This window comes from Oncorhynchus clarkii, unplaced genomic scaffold (genome assembly GCF_045791955.1).
Source record: "Oncorhynchus clarkii lewisi isolate Uvic-CL-2024 unplaced genomic scaffold, UVic_Ocla_1.0 unplaced_contig_12496_pilon_pilon, whole genome shotgun sequence".
Lineage (NCBI taxonomy): Eukaryota > Metazoa > Chordata > Actinopteri > Salmoniformes > Salmonidae > Oncorhynchus > Oncorhynchus clarkii.
In genome coordinates, this window is record NW_027258110.1 from 42,825 (window position 1) to 64,486 (window position 21,662).

A 21,662-nucleotide genomic window follows, 5' to 3' on the forward strand; every position below is an offset into this window, starting at 1 on the left:
CAGATGTTACATTTGAAATGGTTGTTGATCTGCTGAACAATACTAAGGGGGGGGGGGGGTTCAGCATGATATAGATACAGTAATGGGGTAGGAGGGTTGGGGAGTGTTTCTGGGGGGTGGGGGTGGTAGAAGTTAGTATTTGGTTATGTTTTTTTCATGGTTGTGCAGAATTGGTCAGATCATGATTGATCGTACATTCCAGCCCAGTAGGTGGCGGCATGCAAATAAACGTTTGTTTGCGGACCGCCATGATACCATAGAAAAAGATGAACTGGTGGTGGCGGTAACGCAGAATGAGTCGGCAGCAGAGTCTCGTATGGACCGGAAGTTAGGCCGGAAGGAGGAAAACACTAATGTAGCTAGCTGATAGCTAACCATGCATATATTATTTAGTGTACAGGTAAATATTGTCAATAATTCCTCAGGTTTCTATCAAACTGTAACGATAGTAACAAGCTAGTGTCCCGTAGAGCCTTCTGCTGTTTTGCGGTAATGCGGATTGACAGAATAATCTAACCCGGAAGCTGGGCTGGAAGAAAGAATATGCTTATGTTGATAGCTAGCTAGCTAGCTTAGTTTGGTAGTGTCTGAAATGTGTCTGATATCCATTGATGTCGTTTAAATTAGACTTGGATTTTGCCCAACTCGGACTATATACGTGGAGTTAGCGATATTTTCAACGACCATTTCATACAGTTTTGCTATCTGGTCTAGGAAAGTAAATGATCTAGCTACCGTTGGCCTAGCTAGTTAGCTATCTGAGTTGTATGTAAAGTAATCCGCTAGATAATGTGACCTCGTGGTGAACTGTCGGGGATTTGAGAAGAATCTGCTTTAGTTTAATTCAGTGACCCAGCTCTTTCACAGGAAACTATTTCTGAAGAATTCACGATGAATGAGGTGAGAAAGACTATAACTAATGCTAAACCAGTCGGGATGGCTATGCCTAAAGCATTAGCTAGTTAGATCATTCATTTAGCTAAGTATTAAAGCTTCAATTAGTAGTTGAAACGATCACAAAGGGTCTTGCCTCCCCTCTTAGAAGCTAATAAAAAAGCTGAGAGATGGCCTGAAGAAATGTAACCACTCTCAAATTCATTAACAGCTATTGATGCAAGGACTGACCATCCATGATATGAAAATGATAGTTTTAACCATGTTTTGAGGTTAAATAGTGTTTGTTTACATTTACTTTCTTTACAAACATCATAGCAAAACAAGTTTATATTTTGGGTTCTAATTCAATCTTATTCTTTGTTTTAGGATTCTGCTGACCCATCCAACCCCCCTCTCTCCTGCTCCACTGAACCCAACCCTCCGGAGTCACTGGTTCCTGACTCTAACCATAGAGACATCGACAACTGCAGTGAAATACCCAGATTTAACATTGTAGTCAAGGAGGAGGAAGACTGGGACGTGGATGATACTGGTAAATAAACATTAATTAATTACATCTCAGCGATTATACAGTTCCATTTTATATATAGAAGTTTAATTGGTAACACTTTATTTGGATAGTCCACCTGTAGATTTTCTAAAGACATCAGTAGCATGTCAACTAATACATTCACATTGTAGTCATGTAGTAGACTCTCTGATCCAGAGCCACGACAGTAGTGAGTCATGTAGTAGACTCTCTGATCCAGAGTTACTACGGTAGTGAGTCATGTAGTAGACTCTCTGATCCAGAGTTACTACGGTAGTGAGTCATTTAACAGACTCTCTGATCCAGAGCCACTACAGTAGTGAGTCATTTAGCAGACTCTCTGATCCAGAGACACTACAGTAGTGACTCATTTAGCAGACTCTCTGATCCAGAGCCACGACAGTAGTGAGTCATGTAGTAGACTCTCTGATCCAGAGTTACTACGGTAGTGAGTCATTTAGCAGACTCTCTGATCCAGAGTTACTACAGTAGTGAGTCATTTAACAGACTCTCTGATCCAGAGCCACTACAGTAGTGAGTCATTTAGCAGACTCTCTGATCCAGAGACACTACAGTAGTGACTCATTTAGCAGACTCTCTGATCCAGAGCCACGACAGTAGTGAGTCATGTAGTAGACTCTCTGATCCAGAGTTACTACGGTAGTGAGTCATTTAGCAGACTCTCTGATCCAGAGTTACTACAGTAGTGAGTCATTTAACAGACTCTCTGATCCAGAGCCACTACAGTAGTGAGTCATTTAGCAGACTCTCTGATCCAGAGACACTACAGTAGTGACTCATTTAGCAGACTCTCTGATCCAGAGCCACGACAGTAGTGAGTCATGTAGTAGACTCTCTGATCCAGAGTTACTACGGTAGTGAGTCATTTAGCAGACTCTCTGATCCAGAGTTACTACAGTAGTGAGTCATTTAACAGACTCTCTGATCCAGAGCCACTACAGTAGTGAGTCATTTAGCAGACTCTCTGATCCAGAGACACTACAGTAGTGACTCATTTAGCAGACTCTCTGATCCAGAGCCACGACAGTAGTGAGTCATGTAGTAGAGTCTCTGATCCAGAGTTACTACGGTAGTGAGTCATTTAGCAGACTGTCTGATCCAGAGTTACTACAGTAGTGAGTCATTTAACAGACTCTCTGATCCAGAGCCACTACAGTAGTGAGTCATTTAGCAGACTCTCTGATCCAGAGACACTACAGTAGTGACTCATTTAGCAGACTCTCTGATCCAGAGCCACGACAGTAGTGAGTCATGTAGTAGACTCTCTGATCCAGAGTTACTACGGTAGTGAGTCATTTAGCAGACTCTCTGATCCAGAGTTACTACAGTAGTGAGTCATTTAACAGACTCTCTGATCCAGAGCCACTACAATAGTGAGTCATTTAGCAGACTCTCTGATCCAGAGACACTACAGTAGTGACTCATTTAGCAGACTCTCTGATCCAGAGCCACTACAGTAGTGAGTCATTTAGCAGACTCTCTGATCCAGAGCGACTTACAGTTAGTTAGTGAGTGCATACATTTTCAAACTTTGTTGTTGTTGTTGTACTCCGTGGGAATCGAACCCACAACCCTGGCGTTAGAAGTGCCATGACCTACCACCTGAGCAAACTATCTACTAGCCCTAACCTTACCCTTATTCTAAACATAACCCCAACCGTACCCTTATTCTAAACATAACCCCAACCTTACCCTTATTCTAAACATAACCTTACCCTTACCCTTATTCTAAACATAACCCCAACCTTACCCTTATTCTAAACATAACCTTACCCTTACCCTTATTCTAAACATAACCCCAACCTTACCCTTATTCTAAACATAACCCCAACCTTACCCTTATTCTAAACATAACCTTACCCTTATTCTAAACATAACCCCAACCTTACCCTTATTCTAAACATAACCCCAACCTTACCCTTATTCTAAACATAACCCCAACCTTACCCTTATTCTAAACATAACCTTACCCTTACCCTTATTCTAAACATAACCCCAACCTTACCCTTATTCTAAACATAACCTTACCCTTACCCTTATTCTAAACATAACCCCAACCTTACCCTTATTCTAAACATAACCTTACCCTTACCCTTATTCTAAACATAACCCCAACCTTACCCTTATTCTAAACATAACCCCAACCTTACCCTTATTCTAAACATAACCCCAACCTTACCCTTATTCTAAACATAACCCCAACCTTACCCTTATTCTAAACATAAACATAAGGTTGGGGTTATGTTTAGAATAAGGGTAAGGTTGGGGTTATGTTTAGAATAAGGGTAAGGTTGGGGTTATGTTTAGAATAAGGGTAAGGTTGGGGTTATGTTTAGAATAAGGGTAAGGTTGGGGTTATGTTTAGAATAAGGGTAAGGTTGGGGTTATGTTTAGAATAAGGGTAAGGTTGTACCCTTATTCTAAACATAACCCCAACCTTACCCTTATTCTAAACATAACCCCAACCTTACCCTTATTCTAAACATAACCCCAACCTTACCCTTATTCTAAACATAACCCCAACCTTACCCTTATTCTAAACATAACCCCAACCTTACCCTTATTCTAAACATAACCCCAACCTTACCCTTATTCTAAACATAACCCCAACCTTACCCTTATTCTAAACATAACCCCAACCTTACCCTTATTGTAAACATAACCCCAACCTTACCCTTATTCTAAACATAACCCCAACCTTACCCTTATTCTAAACATAACCTTACCCTTACCCTTATTCTAAACATAACCCCAACCTTACCCTTATTCTAAACATAACCCCAACCTTACCCTTATTCTAAACATAACCCCAACCTTACCCTTATTCTAAACATAACCCCAACCTTACCCTTATTCTAAACATAACCCCAACCTTACCCTTATTCTAAACATAACCCCAACCTTACCCTTATTCTAAACATAACCCCAACCTTACCCTTATTCTAAACATAACCCCCACCGTGGTAAGCAGTTGCTAAGCAACAGATAGTCCATTTGTAGCTGCTGTACAGATGGACCCACTATTCGTTTAGATGGTCACACTATCTGTAGATGGACTATCTGTTTAATTCAATAAAAGGTTCATTGTTTATGGAATAAAAACACAGGACAGTGACCGATAATAGCTATAAAATAGTCATACGTTTTGTTTACCCCTTGAATCATTCCATGTCATTTCAGGTAGCCATGACAACCACCATCACAATGATTCTTATGAAATTGCGTCTGTAGTTAGTAACAGATAAGATTCGCTTTCCTGCAACATTATTTTGTTGTTGAAACTACATTTAATCTCTGAGAAATGAAGCTAATTGATTGCATCCAAATGGGCCCTTTTGATTTATAGGATTCACATAATAGTCAATAAATACCCACATCTGATCTGGATCAAACTTAGTGTATCTTACTCAATGGAAGGACTATGTGGACAAAAGTATGTGGACATACGTCATATTAGTGGATTTGGCTATTTCAGCCACACCCGTTGCTGACAGGTGTATAAAATCAAGCACACAGCCATGCAATCGCCATAAACAAACATTGGTAATAGAATGGCCCGTACTGAAGAGCTCAACTGCCCCGATCAACTGTAAGTGCTGTTATTGTGAAGTGCAAACATCTAGGAGCAACAACGGCTCAGCCGCGAAGTGGTAGACCACACAAGCTCACGGGAACGGGAGTGCTGTAGCACGTAAAAATCGTCTTGTCCTCGGTTGCAACACACACTACCGAGTTCCAAATTGCCTCTGGTAGTAACTTCAGCACAAGAACTGTTTGTCGGGAGCTTCATGAAATGGGTTTCCATGAGCCTAAGATCGCAATGTCAAGCGTCGGTTGGAGTGGTGTAAGGCTCACTGCCATTGGACTCTGGATCATGCCCGAATACATAGTGCCAACTGTAAAGTTTGGTGGAGGAGGAATAATGGTCTGGGGCTGTTTTTCATGGTTCGGGCTAGGCTCCTTAGTTCCAGTGAAGGGAAATCTTAGAGATACAGCATACAATAACATTCTAGACGATTCTGTGCTTCTAACTTTGTGGCAACAGTTTGGTGAAGGCCCTTTCCTGTTTCAGCATGACATTTCCTCCGTTCGCTGTTCCTCACCCCCAGAGCCAATTCCTCCTTTGGCCGCCTATCCTTCCAGTTCTCTGCTGCCAATGACTGGAACGAATTGCAGAAATCACTGGAGCTGGAGACTCATATCTCCCTCACTAACTTTAAGCATCAGCTGTCAGAGCATCTTACAGATCATTGCACCTGTACATAGCCCATCTGTAAATAGCCCATCCAACTACCTCATCCCCATATATATATATTTTTTTGCTCCTTTGCACCCCAGTATCTCTACTTGCACATTCATCTTCTGCACATCTCACTCCAGTGTTTTAATTGCTAAATTGTAATTACTTCGAAACTACGGCCTATTTATTGCCTTACCTCCCTAATCTTAGCTCATTTGCACATGCTGTATATATACTTTTCTATTGTGTTATTGACTGTATGTTTGTTTATTCCATGTGTAACTCTGTGTTGTTGTTTGTGTCGCACTGCTTTGCTTTATTTTGGCCAGGTAGCAGTTGTAAATGAGAACTTGTTCTCAACTGGCCTACCTGGTTAAATAAAGGTGTTATCAACTGGCCTACCTGGTTAAATAAAGGTGTTATCAACTGGCCTACCTGGTTAAATAAAGGTGTTATCAACTGGCCTACCTGGTTAAATAAAGGTGTTATCAACTGGCCTACCTGGTTAAATAAAGGTGTTATCAACTGGCCTACCTGGTTAAATAAAGGTGTTATCAACTGGCCTACCTGGTTAAATAAAGGTGTTATCAACTGGCCTACCTGGTTAAATAAAGGTGTTATCAACTGGCCTACCTGGTTAAATAAAGGTGTTCTCAACTAGCCTACCTGGTTAAATAAAGGTGTTATCAACTGGCCTACCTGGTTAAATAAAGGTGAAATAAAATAATAATAATTTAAAAAGTGAGGTAGGCCATAGAGGCGAAATAATTACAACTTAGCATTAATACTGGAGTGATGTGCAGATGATGTGCAATTATGTTTATATACTGTTTTACCGACTTCATATGTATATACCTATTTAACTACTGCTGTACACACCTTTTCTATTCATATACTGACCTTACTGTCTATACACACCATTTTATATATATATATATATATATTCCGGACTGTTCTGATACATACAAATCCCACCAAAATGTATTGTTAGGTAACACTGCACTGTTGGAGCTAGAAACATAAGCATTTCGCTCCACCTGCTATAACAACGGCAGAACACTGTGTGTACACGACCAGTAACATTTTATTTGATTTTAAGTGGAGCAACCTTGATTTGGAGGTTCAAAATATCCTTCTGGTGGTTAGCTTAGGGCTAACTGTGCCAGGTTATCTCATGGGAAAAGCTAACATGTAGCATTTTCGAGAAAAGTATGGACCGGACCCTATACATTTACAATATTTATTTTCTGTTTCGTCAGGAACAAACATTTTGACTTAGTCAGGGTCTTGACTAATTTGAGTTAATCCATATTGATGTCTTTACCACAGAAGAGAGACCTGACCACTGCTCTGAGAGTGAAGGGAGTCCCTCTACATCAGGACTACCTGAACAACACCAGGGGAATCACACAGCTAAGAAGATTCACTTTTGTTCAGTGTGTGGAAAGAACTGTCACAAGTTATCAAAACTACAAATACACATGAGAACTCACACAGGAGAAAAACCTTACTCCTGCTCTGTCTGCGGGAAACAATTCAGTGAGAAAGGAAACCTGAAAAAACACCAGACGTTGCACACAGGAGAGAAGCTGTACAGTTGCTCCGTGTGCGGGGAGAGTTTCTCTTCATCGTCAAATCTTACCAAACACCAGAGAACGCACACAGGAGAGAGTCAAGTGTCTGTAGCTGTAGAAGAGTGTGGTTTTACACCACCACTGGTTATCAAAGTGAAAGAGGAGGACGAGGATCCTGCTTTTGGTAAGTTAAAGGTACTCAATCTGTAAGGGCTTGAACTGCAAAACATTTGTTTTTATCAAACTTTGTATTACTTTGTTATTCGAAGGGAAAAATATATAGTTCGTTCCATATTTTCGCATAGTTTATCCATCCCATCTTATCCCACAGCAGAGAGACATGACCACTGCTCTGACAGCGAAGGGAGTCCCTCTACAGCAGGACTACCTGAACAACACCAGGGGAATCACACAGCTAAGAAGATTCACTACTGTTCAGTGTGTGGAAAAAACTGTCACAAGTTATCAAAACTACAAATACACATGAGAACTCACACAGGAGAAAAACCTTACTCCTGCTCTGTCTGCGGGAAGCAATTCAGTGACAAAGGAAACCTGAAAAAACACCAGACGTTGCACACAGGAGAGAAGCTGTACAGTTGCTCCGTGTGCGGTGAGAGTTTCTCTTCATCATCAATTCTTACCAATCACCAGAGAACACACACAGGAGAGAGTCATGGTTTTACACCAGCACTGGTTATCATAGTGAAAGAGGAGGAAGAGGATCCTGCTTTTGGTAAGTTAAAGGGACTTATTCTGTAAGGGCATGAATTGACAAACTTTTTTTTTTTTTTTAAACCAATCATTGCGTTACTTTCAGTTATTCAATGGGGGAAAAAATATATAATTCCACATTACACATTGTTTATCCATCTTATCCCACAACAGAGAGACCTGACCACTGCTCTGAGAGTGATGGAAGTCCCTCTACATCAGGATTACCTGAACAACACCAGGGGAATCACACCGTCAAGAAGATTCACTGCTGTTTAGTGTGTGGAAAAAACTGTCAGAAGTTATCAAAACTACAAATACACATGAGAACTCACACAGGAGAAAAACCTTACTCCTGCTCTGTCTGCGGGAAGCAATTCAGTGACAAAGGAAACCTGAAAAAACACCAGACGGTGCACACAGGAGAGAAGCTGTACAGTTGCTCCGTGTGCGGTGAGAGTTTCTCTTCATCGTCAAATCTTACCAAACACCAGAGAACACACACAGGAGAGAGTCAAGTGTCTGTAGCTGTAGAAGAGTGTGGTTTTACACCACCACTGGTTATCAAAGTGAAAGAGGAGGACGAGGATCCTGCTTTTGGTAAGTTAAAGGTACTTATTATGTAAGGGCTTGAATTGCAAAACATTTTTTATTAATCATTATTTATATTACTTTCAGTTATTCAAAGGGGAAAAAAAGAACTATGGTGACAATTCCACATTTTCACATAGTTTATCCATCCCATCTTATTCCACAGCAGAGAGACATAACCACTGCACTGACAGTGAAGTGAGTCACTCTACATCAGGAGATCCTAAAAAAAAACAGGAGAATCACACAGCAAAGAGCTCTCACTGCTGTTCAGTGTGCGGAAGAGATTGCCAAAAGCTATCATCACTGTTAATACATATGAGAATACACACAGGAGAAAAGCCATACCCTTGCTCTGTGTGTGGAAAGGAGTTCCGTGTCAAAAGACATCTTCAAGACCACCAGATAGTGCACACTGGAGAGAAACCTTACGTCTGCTCCAAATGTGACAAGAGGTTTGGTTTCGCCTCAGCCTTGAAAAGGCACCAGTGGTTACACGCAGAAGAGAAACCTTACTCCTGCTCTGTGTGTGGAAAGGGTTTCGGCCGTCCAGATCAGCTAAAGGACCACTCTCTGCAACACGCAGGGAAACCCCACTGCTGTTCTGTGTGTGGGAAGGGTTTCAGCCGTCCAGATCAGCTAAAGGACCACTCTCTGCAACACGCAGGGAAACCTCACTACTGTTCTGTGTGTGGGAAGTGTTTCAGTGAGAAGGGGTATCTTGAAGACCACCAGTCAGTGCACACTGGAGAGAAACGACACCCTTGCCCTGTCTGCAATAAGAGTTTTGTAAGATTAGCAGGCCTTAAAGTCCACCACAGATATCATACAGGAGAGAAACCTTACAGCTGCACTAAATGCGGCCAGAGCTTCATTAGTTCTCAAAAACTTCAGAGACATCAGAAAACTCATGTTGGTTTACCACCTGTTGAGTTTCAAAACCCTGTTACAATTGAAGGAGAGCGGGGGGGAGAAGATGAGGAAGTTGGTGGTCTGATTAATTCAGATGGAGAAGAGGTTGGTTGGGATCTTCATCGTCTCGGTAAGTGGAAGCAGAACAGCCATGAATTACATGAATACAATATTGACTTTGAATGAACATCGCTCTTTTATTTAAAAATCCAATGCAGCCATTTTTTGTGAAATCATTTCTGGGTAAAAATGAAGTACCTTGCTGTGATTGTTTTCAATTAAAATGGTCAACGATAAACAAGCAACATCTCAAGCAAGAATTTTGCTAGGACTGTCTGGGAGTTGTCTGAGTAGAGAGGGAAAAACTGAAAATTAGCTGTTATTAGCAGAGAGGTTTGGAACCATCTTTCTTATTGGTCTGTTAACTACTTTACCGCCTGGTGATGTCACCAGACAGGCCAAAACTCCATCCCACCAGATTGAAATGTCTAAATTCACACAGCACTTACGCTAAAAGGGTATTATCATAATTTATAATTAACAGTATTTTTTTTCCAACCTCCTAGTGTGGAAATGTGTATAAAAGACAGGAAATCACATGTTTGACGTTACTGGACCTTCTAACCTATGTTTTCTCATTCACACAGACGAAAGTTCGAAGGGGAGAACCTCTACATCAGGAGAATGAACCTAATGAAACCTAGGGGAATCTCAAAGCTCAGAGATACAGTTGCTCTGTGTGTGGGACAGACTGGCAACGGTTATTTCATCTGAAAAAGACAAAATGACAGTGCACACAGGAGAGAAATCGTACAGCTGTCCTGTGTGTGGGAAGAATTTTAGACGAGCAGACCTCGTGAAACAACACCTGTGGACACACAAAGGAGACACATGGGGAGAAACCTTACCCATGTTCTGTCTGTGGGAAGACTTTAAGCAAGATCATCAGACCTTTAAAATGCACAAATCGAGTTCATACAGAAGAGAAACCTTACAGCTGTGCTGAACGTGGCCAGAGCTTTTTGCCATAGTTTGTACATCTGCATTGTTATATTGCTTATATAGGTCATATCTCATTAGTAGCGTATTAATAATTTTAGGTAATGTAAGAATGATGCATTTAATTGTTTTTCTTTACTTTTCTGTGTTATAATTGTATCTTGTGATTTTCTCCATGATGGTGGTGAGATAGAGACCCAACAACATATTATATTATAGTATCCCTTCCTCGTAACCATGTTTGCCAGTCTCTTCCCATTCAAATATTTTTGTTCGTCAGAAAGTTCCGTTAATAGACCCATGTACTTCCAGCTCGTATTGCGAGGGTTGTTTTCCCAATGCTTTTTCAGTGCGTCTGTCTGTCTATAAAAGTGAATCCTCGTGATTGTATCGTCCTGTTCTCTTTTCGTAACCCATAGTGAAGATGATTCATTCTGTTCTCTTTTTGTAACCCAGAGTGAAGATGATTCATTCTGTTCTCTTTTCATAACCCAGAGTGAAGATGATTCATTCTGTTCTCTTTTCGTAACCTATAGTGAAGATGATTCATTCTGTTCTCTTTTCATAACCCATAGTGAAGATGATTTTTTCTGTTCTCTTTTCGTAACCCATACTGAAGATGATTCATTCTGTTCTCTTTTCATAACCCAGAGTGAAGATGATTCATTCTGTTCTCTTTTCGTAACCTATAGTGAAGATGATTCATTCTGTTCTCTTTTCATAACCCATAGTGAAGATGATTCATTCTGTTCTCTTTTCGTAACCCATAGTAAAGATGATTCATTCTGTTCTCTTTTCATACCCCACAGTGAAGATGATTCATTCTGTTCTCTTTTCATAACCCAGAGTGAAGATGATTCATTCTGTTCTTTTCATAACCCAGAGTGAAGATGATTCATTCTGTTCTCTTTTCATAACCCACAGTGAAGATGATTCATTCTGTTCTCTTTTTGTAACCCACAGTGAAGATGATTCATTCTGTTCTCTTTTCATAACCCAGAGTGAAGATGATTCATTCTGTTCTCTTTTCATAACCCAGAGTGAAGATGATTCATTCTGTTCTCTTTTCATAACCCACAGTGAAGATGATTCATTCTGTTCTCTTTTCGTAACCCAGAGTGAAGATGATTCATTCTGTTCTCTTTTCGTAACCCACAGTGAAGATGATTCATTCTGTTCTCTTCGTAACCCAGAGTGAAGATGATTCATTCTGTTCTCTTTTCGTAACCCAGAGTGAAGATGATTCATTCTGTTCTCTTTTCGTAACCCATAGTGAAGATGATTCATTCTGTTCTCTTCGTAACCCATAGTGAAGATGATTCATTCTGTTCTCTTTTCATAACCCATAGTGAAGATGATTCATTCTGTTCTCTTCGTAACCCAGAGTGAAGATGATTCATTCTGTTCTCTTCGTAACCCAGAGTGAAGATGATTCATTCTGTTCTCTTTTCGTAACCCATAGTGAAGATGATTCATTCTGTTCTCTTCGTAACCCATAGTGAAGATGATTCATTCTGTTCTCTTTTCATAACCCATAGTGAAGATGATTCATTCTGTTCTCTTCGTAACCCAGAGTGAAGATGATTCATTCTGTTCTCTTTTCGTAACCCACAGTGAAGATGATTCATTCTGTTCTCTTCGTAACCCAGAGTGAAGATGATTCATTCTGTTCTCTTTTCGTAACCCAGAGTGAAGATGATTCATTCTGTTCTCTTTTCGTAACCCATAGTGAAGATGATTCATTCTGTTCTCTTCGTAACCCATAGTGAAGATGATTCATTCTGTTCTCTTTTCATAACCCATAGTGAAGATGATTCATTCTGTTCTCTTCGTAACCCAGAGTGAAGATGATTCATTCTGTTCTCTTCGTAACCCAGAGTGAAGATGATTCATTCTGTTCTCTTTTCGTAACCCATAGTGAAGATGATTCATTCTGTTCTCTTCGTAACCCATAGTGAAGATGATTCATTCTGTTCTCTTTTCATAACCCATAGTGAAGATGATTCATTCTGTTCTCTTCGTAACCCATAGTGAAGATGATTCATTCTGTTCTCTTTTCATAACCCATAGTGAAGATGATTCCTTCTGTTCTCTTCGTAACCCAGAGTGAAGATGATTCATTCTGTTCTCTTTTCATAACCCATAGTGAAGATGATTCATTCTGTTCTCTTCGTAACCCAGAGTGAAGATGATTCATTCTGTTCTCTTTTCATAACCCAGAGTGAAGATGATTCATTCTGTTCTTTTCATAACCCAGAGTGAAGATGATTCATTCTGTTCTCTTTTCATAACCCACAGTGAAGATGATTCATTCTGTTCTCTTTTTGTAACCCACAGTGAAGATGATTCATTCTGTTCTCTTTTCATAACCCAGAGTGAAGATGATTCATTCTGTTCTCTTTTCATAACCCAGAGTGAAGATGATTCATTCTGTTCTCTTTTCATAACCCACAGTGAAGATGATTCATTCTGTTCTCTTTTCGTAACCCAGAGTGAAGATGATTCATTCTGTTCTCTTTTCGTAACCCACAGTGAAGATGATTCATTCTGTTCTCTTCGTAACCCAGAGTGAAGATGATTCATTCTGTTCTCTTTTCGTAACCCAGAGTGAAGATGATTCATTCTGTTCTCTTTTCGTAACCCATAGTGAAGATGATTCATTCTGTTCTCTTCGTAACCCATAGTGAAGATGATTCATTCTGTTCTCTTTTCATAACCCATAGTGAAGATGATTCATTCTGTTCTCTTCGTAACCCAGAGTGAAGATGATTCATTCTGTTCTCTTCGTAACCCAGAGTGAAGATGATTCATTCTGTTCTCTTTTCGTAACCCATAGTGAAGATGATTCATTCTGTTCTCTTCGTAACCCATAGTGAAGATGATTCATTCTGTTCTCTTTTCATAACCCATAGTGAAGATGATTCATTCTGTTCTCTTTTTGTAACCCAGAGTGAAGATGATTCATTCTGTTCTCTTTTCATAACCCACAGTGAAGATGATTCATTATGTTCTCTTTTCGTAACCCAGAGTGAAGATGATTCATTCTGTTCTATTTTCGTAACCCACAGTGAAGATGATTCATTCTGTTCTCTTTTCATAACCCACAGTGAAGATGATTCATTCTGTTCTCTTTTCATAACCCAGAGTGAAGATGATTCATTCTGTTCTCTTTTCATAACCCAGAGTGAAGATGATTCATTCTGTTCTCTTTTCATAACCCACAGTGAAGATGATTCATTCTGTTCTCTTTTCGTAACCCAGAGTGAAGATGATTCATTCTGTTCTCTTTTCGTAACCCACAGTGAAGATGATTCATTCTGTTCTCTTCGTAACCCAGAGTGAAGATGATTCATTCTGTTCTCTTTTCATAACCCAGAGTGAAGATGATTCATTCTGTTCTCTTTTCGTAACCCACAGTGAAGATGATTCATTCTGTTCTCTTTTCATAACCCATAGTGAAGATGATTCATTCTGTTCTCTTTTCATAACCCATAGTGAAGATGATTCATTCTGTTCTCTTCGTAACCCAGAGTGAAGATGATTCATTCTGTTCTCTTCGTAACCCAGAGTGAAGATGATTCATTCGGTTCTCTTTTCATAACCCATAGTGAAGATGATTCCTTCTGTTCTCTTCGTAACCCAGAGTGAAGATGATTCCTTCTGTTCTCTTTTCGTAACCCAGAGTGAAGATGATTCATTCTGTTCTCTTTTCATAACCCACAGTGAAGATGATTCATTCTGTTCTCTTTTCGTAACCCATAGTGAAGATGATTCATTCTGTTCTCTTTTTGTAACCCAGAGTGAAGATGATTCATTCTGTTCTCTTTTCGTAACCCACAGTGAAGATGATTCATTCTGTTCTATTTTCGTAACCCACAGTGAAGATGATTCATTCTGTTCTCTTTTCGTAAACCACAGTGAAGATGATTCATTCTGTTCTCTTCGTAACCCAGAGTGAAGATGATTCATTCTGTTCTCTTTTCATAACCCACAGTGAAGATGATTCATTCTGTTCTCTTTTCGTAACCCATAGTGAAGATGATTCATTCTGTTCTCTTTTTGTAACCCAGAGTGAAGATGATTCATTCTGTTCTCTTTTCGTAACCCACAGTGAAGATGATTCATTCTGTTCTATTTTCGTAACCCACAGTGAAGATGATTCATTCTGTTCTCTTTTCGTAAACCACAGTGAAGATGATTCATTCTGTTCTCTTCGTAACCCAGAGTGAAGATGATTCATTCTGTTCTCTTTTCATAACCCAGAGTGAAGATGATTCATTCTGTTCTCTTTTCGTAACCCACAGTGAAGATGATTCATTCTGTTCTCTTTTCATAACCCATAGTGAAGATGATTCATTCTGTTCTCTTTTTGTAACCCAGAGTGAAGATGATTCATTCTGTTCTCTTTTCATAACCCACAGTGAAGATGATTCATTATGTTCTCTTTTCGTAACCCACAGTGAAGATGATTCATTCTGTTCTCTTCGTAACCCAGAGTGAAGATGATTCATTCTGTTCTCTTTTCATAACCCATAGTGAAGATGATTCATTCTGTTCTCTTTTCGTAACCCAGAGTGAAGATGATTCATTCTGTTCTCTTTTCATAACCCACAGTGAAGATGATTCATTATGTTCTCTTTTCGTAACCCAGAGTGAAGATGATTCATTCTGTTCTCTTTTCGTAACCCACAGTGAAGATGATTCATTCTGTTCTATTTTCGTAACCCACAGTGAAGATGATTCATTCTGTTCTCTTTTCATAACCCACAGTGAAGATGATTCATTCTGTTCTCTTTTCATAACCCACAGTGAAGATGATTCATTCTGTTCTCTTTTCATAACCCAGAGTGAAGATGATTCATTCTGTTCTCTTTTCATAACCCAGAGTGAAGATGATTCATTCTGTTCTCTTTTCATAACCCAGAGTGAAGATGATTCATTCTGTTCTCTTTTCGTAACCCACAGTGAAGATGATTCATTCTGTTCTCTTTTCATAACCCATAGTGAAGATGATTCATTCTGTTCTCTTCGTAACCCATAGTGAAGATGATTCATTCTGTTCTCTTTTCATAACCCATAGTGAAGATGATTCCTTCTGTTCTCTTCGTAACCCAGAGTGAAGATGATTCATTCTGTTCTCTTTTCATAACCCATAGTGAAGATGATTCATTCTGTTCTCTTCGTAACCCAGAGTGAAGATGATTCATTCTGTTCTCTTTTCGTAACCCAGAGTGAAGATGATTCATTCTGTTCTCTTCGTAACCCATAGTGAAGATGATTCATTCTGTTCTCTTTTCATAACCCATAGTGAAGATGATTCATTCTGTTCTCTTCGTAACCCATAGTGAAGATGATTCATTCTGTTCTCTTCGTAACCCATAGTGAAGATGATTCATTCTGTTCTCTTTTCATAACCCATAGTGAAGATGATTCATTCTGTTCTCTTTTCGTAACCCACAGTGAAGATGATTCATTCTGTTCTCTTCGTAACCCAGAGTGAAGATGATTCATTCTGTTCTCTTTTCATAACCCATAGTGAAGATGATTCATTCTGTTCTCTTTTCGTAACCCACAGTGAAGATGATTCATTCTGTTCTCTTCGTAACCCAGAGTGAAGATGATTCATTCTGTTCTCTTTTCATAACCCAGAGTGAAGATGATTCATTCTGTTCTCTTTTCGTAACCCACAGTGAAGATGATTCATTCTGTTCTCTTTTCATAACCCATAGTGAAGATGATTAATTCTGTTCTCTTCGTAACCCATAGTGAAGATGATTCATTCTGTTCTCTTTTCATAACCCATAGTGAAGATGATTCCTTCTGTTCTCTTCGTAACCCAGAGTGAAGATGATTCATTCTGTTCTCTTTTCATAACCCACAGTGAAGATGATTCATTCTGTTCTCTTTTCGTAACCCATAGTGAAGATGATTCATTCTGTTCTCTTTTTGTAACCCAGAGTGAAGATGATTCATTCTGTTCTCTTTTCATAACCCACAGTGAAGATGATTCATTATGTTCTCTTTTCGTAACCCAGAGTGAAGATGATTCATTCTGTTCTCTTTTCATAACCCAGAGTGAAGATGATTCATTCTGTTCTCTTTTCATAACCCATAGTGAAGATGATTCATTCTGTTCTCTTTTCGTAACCCATAGTAAAGATGATTCATTCTGTTCTCTTTTCATACCCCACAGTGAAGATGATTCATTCTGTTCTCTTTTCATAACCCAGAGTGAAGATGATTCATTCTGTTCTTTTCATAACCCAGAGTGAAGATGATTCATTCTGTTCTCTTTTCATAACCCACAGTGAAGATGATTCATTCTGTTCTCTTTTTGTAACCCACAGTGAAGATGATTCATTCTGTTCTCTTTTCATAACCCAGAGTGAAGATGATTCATTCTGTTCTCTTTTCGTAACCCACAGTGAAGATGATTCATTCTGTTCTCTTTTCATAACCCATAGTGAAGATGATTCATTCTGTTCTCTTCGTAACCCATAGTGAAGATGATTCATTCTGTTCTCTTTTCATAACCCATAGTGAAGATGATTCCTTCTGTTCTCTTCGTAACCCAGAGTGAAGATGATTCATTCTGTTCTCTTTTCATAACCCACAGTGAAGATGATTCATTCTGTTCTCTTTTCGTAACCCATAGTGAAGATGATTCATTCTGTTCTCTTTTTGTAACCCAGAGTGAAGATGATTCATTCTGTTCTCTTTTCATAACCCACAGTGAAGATGATTCATTATGTTCTCTTTTCGTAACCCAGAGTGAAGATGATTCATTCTGTTCTCTTTTCGTAACCCACAGTGAAGATGATTCATTCTGTTCTATTTTCGTAACCCACAGTGAAGATGATTCATTCTGTTCTCTTTTCATAACCCACAGTGAAGATGATTCATTCTGTTCTCTTTTCATAACCCAGAGTGAAGATGATTCATTCTGTTCTCTTTTCATAACCCAGAGTGAAGATGATTCATTCTGTTCTTTTTTCATAACCCACAGTGAAGATGATTCATTCTGTTCTCTTTTCGTAACCCAGAGTGAAGATGATTCATTCTGTTCTCTTTTCGTAACCCACAGTGAAGATGATTCATTCTGTTCTCTTCATAACCCAGAGTGAAGATGATTCATTCTGTTCTCTTTTCATAACCCAGAGTGAAGATGATTCATTCTGTTCTCTTTTCGTAACCCACAGTGAAGATGATTCATTCTGTTCTCTTTTCATAACCCATAGTGAAGATGATTCATTCTGTTCTCTTCGTAACCCAGAGTGAAAATGATTCATTCTGTTCTCTTCGTAACCCAGAGTGAAGATGATTCATTCTGTTCTCTTTTCGTAACCCAGAGTGAAGATGATTCATTCTGTTCTCTTCGTAACCCATAGTGAAGATGATTCATTCTGTTCTCTTTTCATAACCCATAGTGAAGATGATTCATTCTGTTCTCTTCGTAACCCATAGTGAAGATGATTCATTCTGTTCTCTTCGTAACCCATAGTGAAGATGATTCATTCTGTTCTCTTTTCATAACCCATAGTGAAGATGATTCATTCTGTTCTCTTCGTAACCCAGAGTGAAGATGATTCATTCTGTTCTCTCTTCATAACCCAGAGTGAAGATGATTCATTCCTTTTTAGCCTAATAAAATACTTAAAATAGTAGGCTAACCGCTGAGTCTGGGTTTCTGTCTTTCTCTGTGAGGCCTAAACATCTGAATTTCTGTCGCTGTCCATTTCAGAATTGCTGAACGAATAGGCCTGCCTCATCGCAGCTCGTTTTCTTGTAGTTGCCTATACTTAAGAGCAAAGTGTTAATTATAAAATAACAATCATTTGTGAATTTACTGAACGTGAATGTAATAATGTGTGTGTGTTTTGGCTTCAAAAGTTAAAACTCATGTCGACATTCATTTTTATTGAAGGAGGATGCAGTTCTTATCCAGTTACACAAATCCACAAGGAGTCAGTAGAAACCTTATTGAAGCTCGTCGGCCATCAGCTCCACTCTCTGTGACAGATTCACCCTAAAAGTTTGTGGGCAACGTTTGTCACGGTTTATAGTTCATGTTTAATGTTTCGTTTACAGTTACAGTGTTGTGGCTTTGCTGGCATTCATCTAAACCATGGTGTTTCCCCCAACGAGGTTGACATGCTGAAATCACCACTGGACATCATTATCATTGAGACCTGTAGCTACACGTTGCATGTTGTCCATGATGAACATGTTTATACAGTGGGGAGAACAAGTATTTGATACACTGCCGATTTTGCAGGTTTCCCTACTTACAAAGCATGTAGAGGTCTGTAATTTTTATCATAGGTACACTTCAACTGTGAGAGACGAAATCTAAAACAAAAATCCAGAAAATCAAATTGTATGATTTTTAAGTAATTAATTAGCATTTTATTGCATGAAATAAGTATTTGATCACCTACCAACTAGTAATAATTGTGGCTCTCACAGACCTGTTAGTTTTTCTTTAAGAAGCCCTCCTGTTCTCCACTCATTACCTGTATTAACTGCACCTGTTTGAACTCGTTACCTGTATAAAAGACACCTGTCCACACACTCAATCAAACAGACGCCAACCTCTCCACAATGGCCAAGACCAGACAGCTGTGTAAGGACATCAGGGATAACATTGTAGACCTGCACAAGGCTGGGATGGGCTACAGGACAATAGGCAAGTAGCTTGGTGAGAAGGCAAATCCAATGAATCTTTCAAATCTCCACGGTAACAGAGAGCAGGAGGTGCCATTTGACAGAGAAGCCTTGAGCGAAATAATGGACTCTTTCTTGTGAATGTCCAAACCCCCTTAATATCTCAGCCAATCAGGGCTGCTTCTTCTTTGAGGTTTGACGGCGGTTGGCATCCAGTAAATGCTGGATTACCGCCACCTACTGGACTGGAGTATAACTCCCTAATACTTTGCTCTGTTCTTCAGAAATATAACGAATCAAAATAAGACCCCTCCTGGTCACTCTGACAGACTCCACTTTTCCCAGTGCGTACCTCACTATTTTCAACTCCTCAAACGGGTTTCCTACATATGCATCCTCACTCAACAAATGCACCCGAACAAGAAGTGAATCAACATCATTCATTTACCCCCACTCCAATTTTAGACAATTTCATCGTTGTTCCAGTTTTTTTTCCGACACTACTGTTGTCCATTCAGGACATTAATCTTCACCAACTTTGAACTTCGAACTCAGCATCCACTTCCCCCAATTTAATCCACCTGCTAGCTTTTCCCTTTTTGACAGATCGTACAGGTTGGGATGAAGTGCTACGACGAATATCACCACCAATCACGGCTTGGCAAGGTGCTGTATTTTCTCTGCGTCTAAACAGCTTTGTGATTTCACATTGTATTCATATTTACATATTATATACGAGTTTGTTATTAAGGCACATGAAAGTTCACATGTTATTTATATTTACATATTATATTCGATATGAAAGTTCACATGTTCACGAAGGCATTTCTGGAAGAAGAAAAAAACAAACAACATTTTAATGACGTTCAAACGCCTCTCCTGTGAAATAGTGACGTCATGCGCCCAGCTTTCTGTAACGAGGCACATTGATGAGCTCCTGATCTGGTGGTGAAGGTAGGAAGTAAGAGCAGTAATGTGTTGGAGTGAAAAGTGGTGACGAGAAGAAGATTAAAAAAAAAACATGTTCCTGGTGCTTCTGATTGGTTGAGGGGAGTGGTGTCACTGGTGTTCCAATATCTCTGTCTATAGATGATATTAATGAGCATGTGAGGGGGGGCAGAGTGATTGTGGCCGAAAGGTTGATCAGGAGGAAAGAGGGTTAAAGAAGGGAAAGCTTATCAGTGCTGCTCAGACAAGAACAGAGAGGATTCATCAGTTTCATTGTCAGAGAATTTGTCCCATCCCTATTGCAGTGTTTTAAATGGACATGTAGCTGTTCAATATAAAGGAAGGAAACGATGCGTGAAGGGGAACGGGATTACTGCAAATGTGGAAGCAATGTGAAGGTTGTGTTGTAATTGTGTGTGTTATTTTTTTTTTTTGGGGGGGGGGGCGTTTGGTGGATGCCAGGTGCAGAGAGAGGCTCAGAGATATTAAATGAGTCATGATATATCGAATGCAGAGGCTGTTAGACAGATTGGTGGAACTACAGTGGAATGATGGAACTTCCATGGCTGCTCCTGACTGAGTAGACCTAATGTCGGGGTGTTTCTGCTCGTCCTGGCATGGTTTCCATGAGTAGACCTAATGTCGGGGTGTTTCTGCTCGTCCTGGCATGGTTTCCATGAGTAGACCTAATGTCGGGGTGTTTCTGCCCGTCCTGGCATGGTTTCCATGAGTAGACCTAATGTCGGGGTGTTTCTGCCCGTCCTGGCATGGTTTCCATGAGTAGACCTAATGTCGGGGTGTTTCTGCCCGTCCTGGCATGGTTTCCATGAGTAGACCTAATGTTGGGGTGTTTCTGCCCGTCCTGGCATGGTTTCCATGAGTAGACCTAATGTCGGGGTGTTTCTGCCCGTCCTGGCATGGTTTCCATGAGTAGACCTAATGTCGGGGTGTTTCTGCCCGTCCTGGCATGGTTTCCATGAGTAGACCTAATTTCGGGGTGTTTCTGCTCGTCCTGGCATGGTTTCCAGGTCACATAAATAAAGTTGACTTCGTAGCTTTTATTGGTAAGGTTATCAATACGACTCGGGTTGTGGAAAGAAGAAATGCCAGATTGAAGGTTATTGTGGAGACGGAAAAAGAGATATTGGGGGGTAACAGATGTTACATTTGAAATGGTTCCCTGCTGAACAATACTAAAGGGGGGGGGGGGGGTCATGATATAGATACAGTTTAATGGGGTAGGAGGGTTGGGGAGTGTTTTTGGTTGTTGATCTGCTGAACAATACTAAGGAGTGTTTCAGTATGATATACAGTGCCTTCGGAAAGCATTCAGACCCCTTTACCTTTTCCACATTTTGTTAAGTTAGTCTTATCTAAAATGGATTGTCACGAGTCCGACCGAGGGTGGCTCCCCTTCCCGTTCGGGTGGCTCCCCTTCCAGTTCGGGTGGCTCCCCTTCCAGTTCGGGTGGCTCCCCTTCCAGTTCGGGTGGCTCCCCTTCCCGTTCGGGTGGCTCCCCTTCCCGTTCGGGTGGCTCCCCTTCCCGTTCGACACCCGGAGCGTTACATGGATT

General features: G+C 40.0%; 1 protein-coding gene across 3 annotated transcripts; it reads left to right on the plus strand.

Moving 5' to 3' along the window:
• Positions 1-290: 290 nt before the first annotated feature.
• Positions 291-10,862, plus strand: LOC139395688 (zinc finger protein 271-like). 3 transcript variants are annotated; one of them, XM_071143022.1, is made up of 7 exons: positions 291-900; positions 1,264-1,429; positions 7,017-7,445; positions 7,593-7,997; positions 8,150-8,575; positions 8,733-9,608; positions 10,126-10,862. In XM_071143022.1, the coding sequence occupies exons 1-7, from the start codon at positions 892-894 to the stop codon at positions 10,164-10,166; spliced, it is 2,352 nt and encodes a 783-aa protein (XP_070999123.1). In that variant the 5' UTR covers positions 291-891; the 3' UTR covers positions 10,167-10,862. The 3 variants fall into 3 exon arrangements, with proteins under 3 accessions (XP_070999123.1, XP_070999122.1, XP_070999124.1); XM_071143021.1 differs by having other exon boundaries at positions 315-400; XM_071143023.1 differs by having other exon boundaries at positions 317-900; positions 8,736-9,608.
• Positions 10,863-21,662: the final 10,800 nt, after the last annotated feature.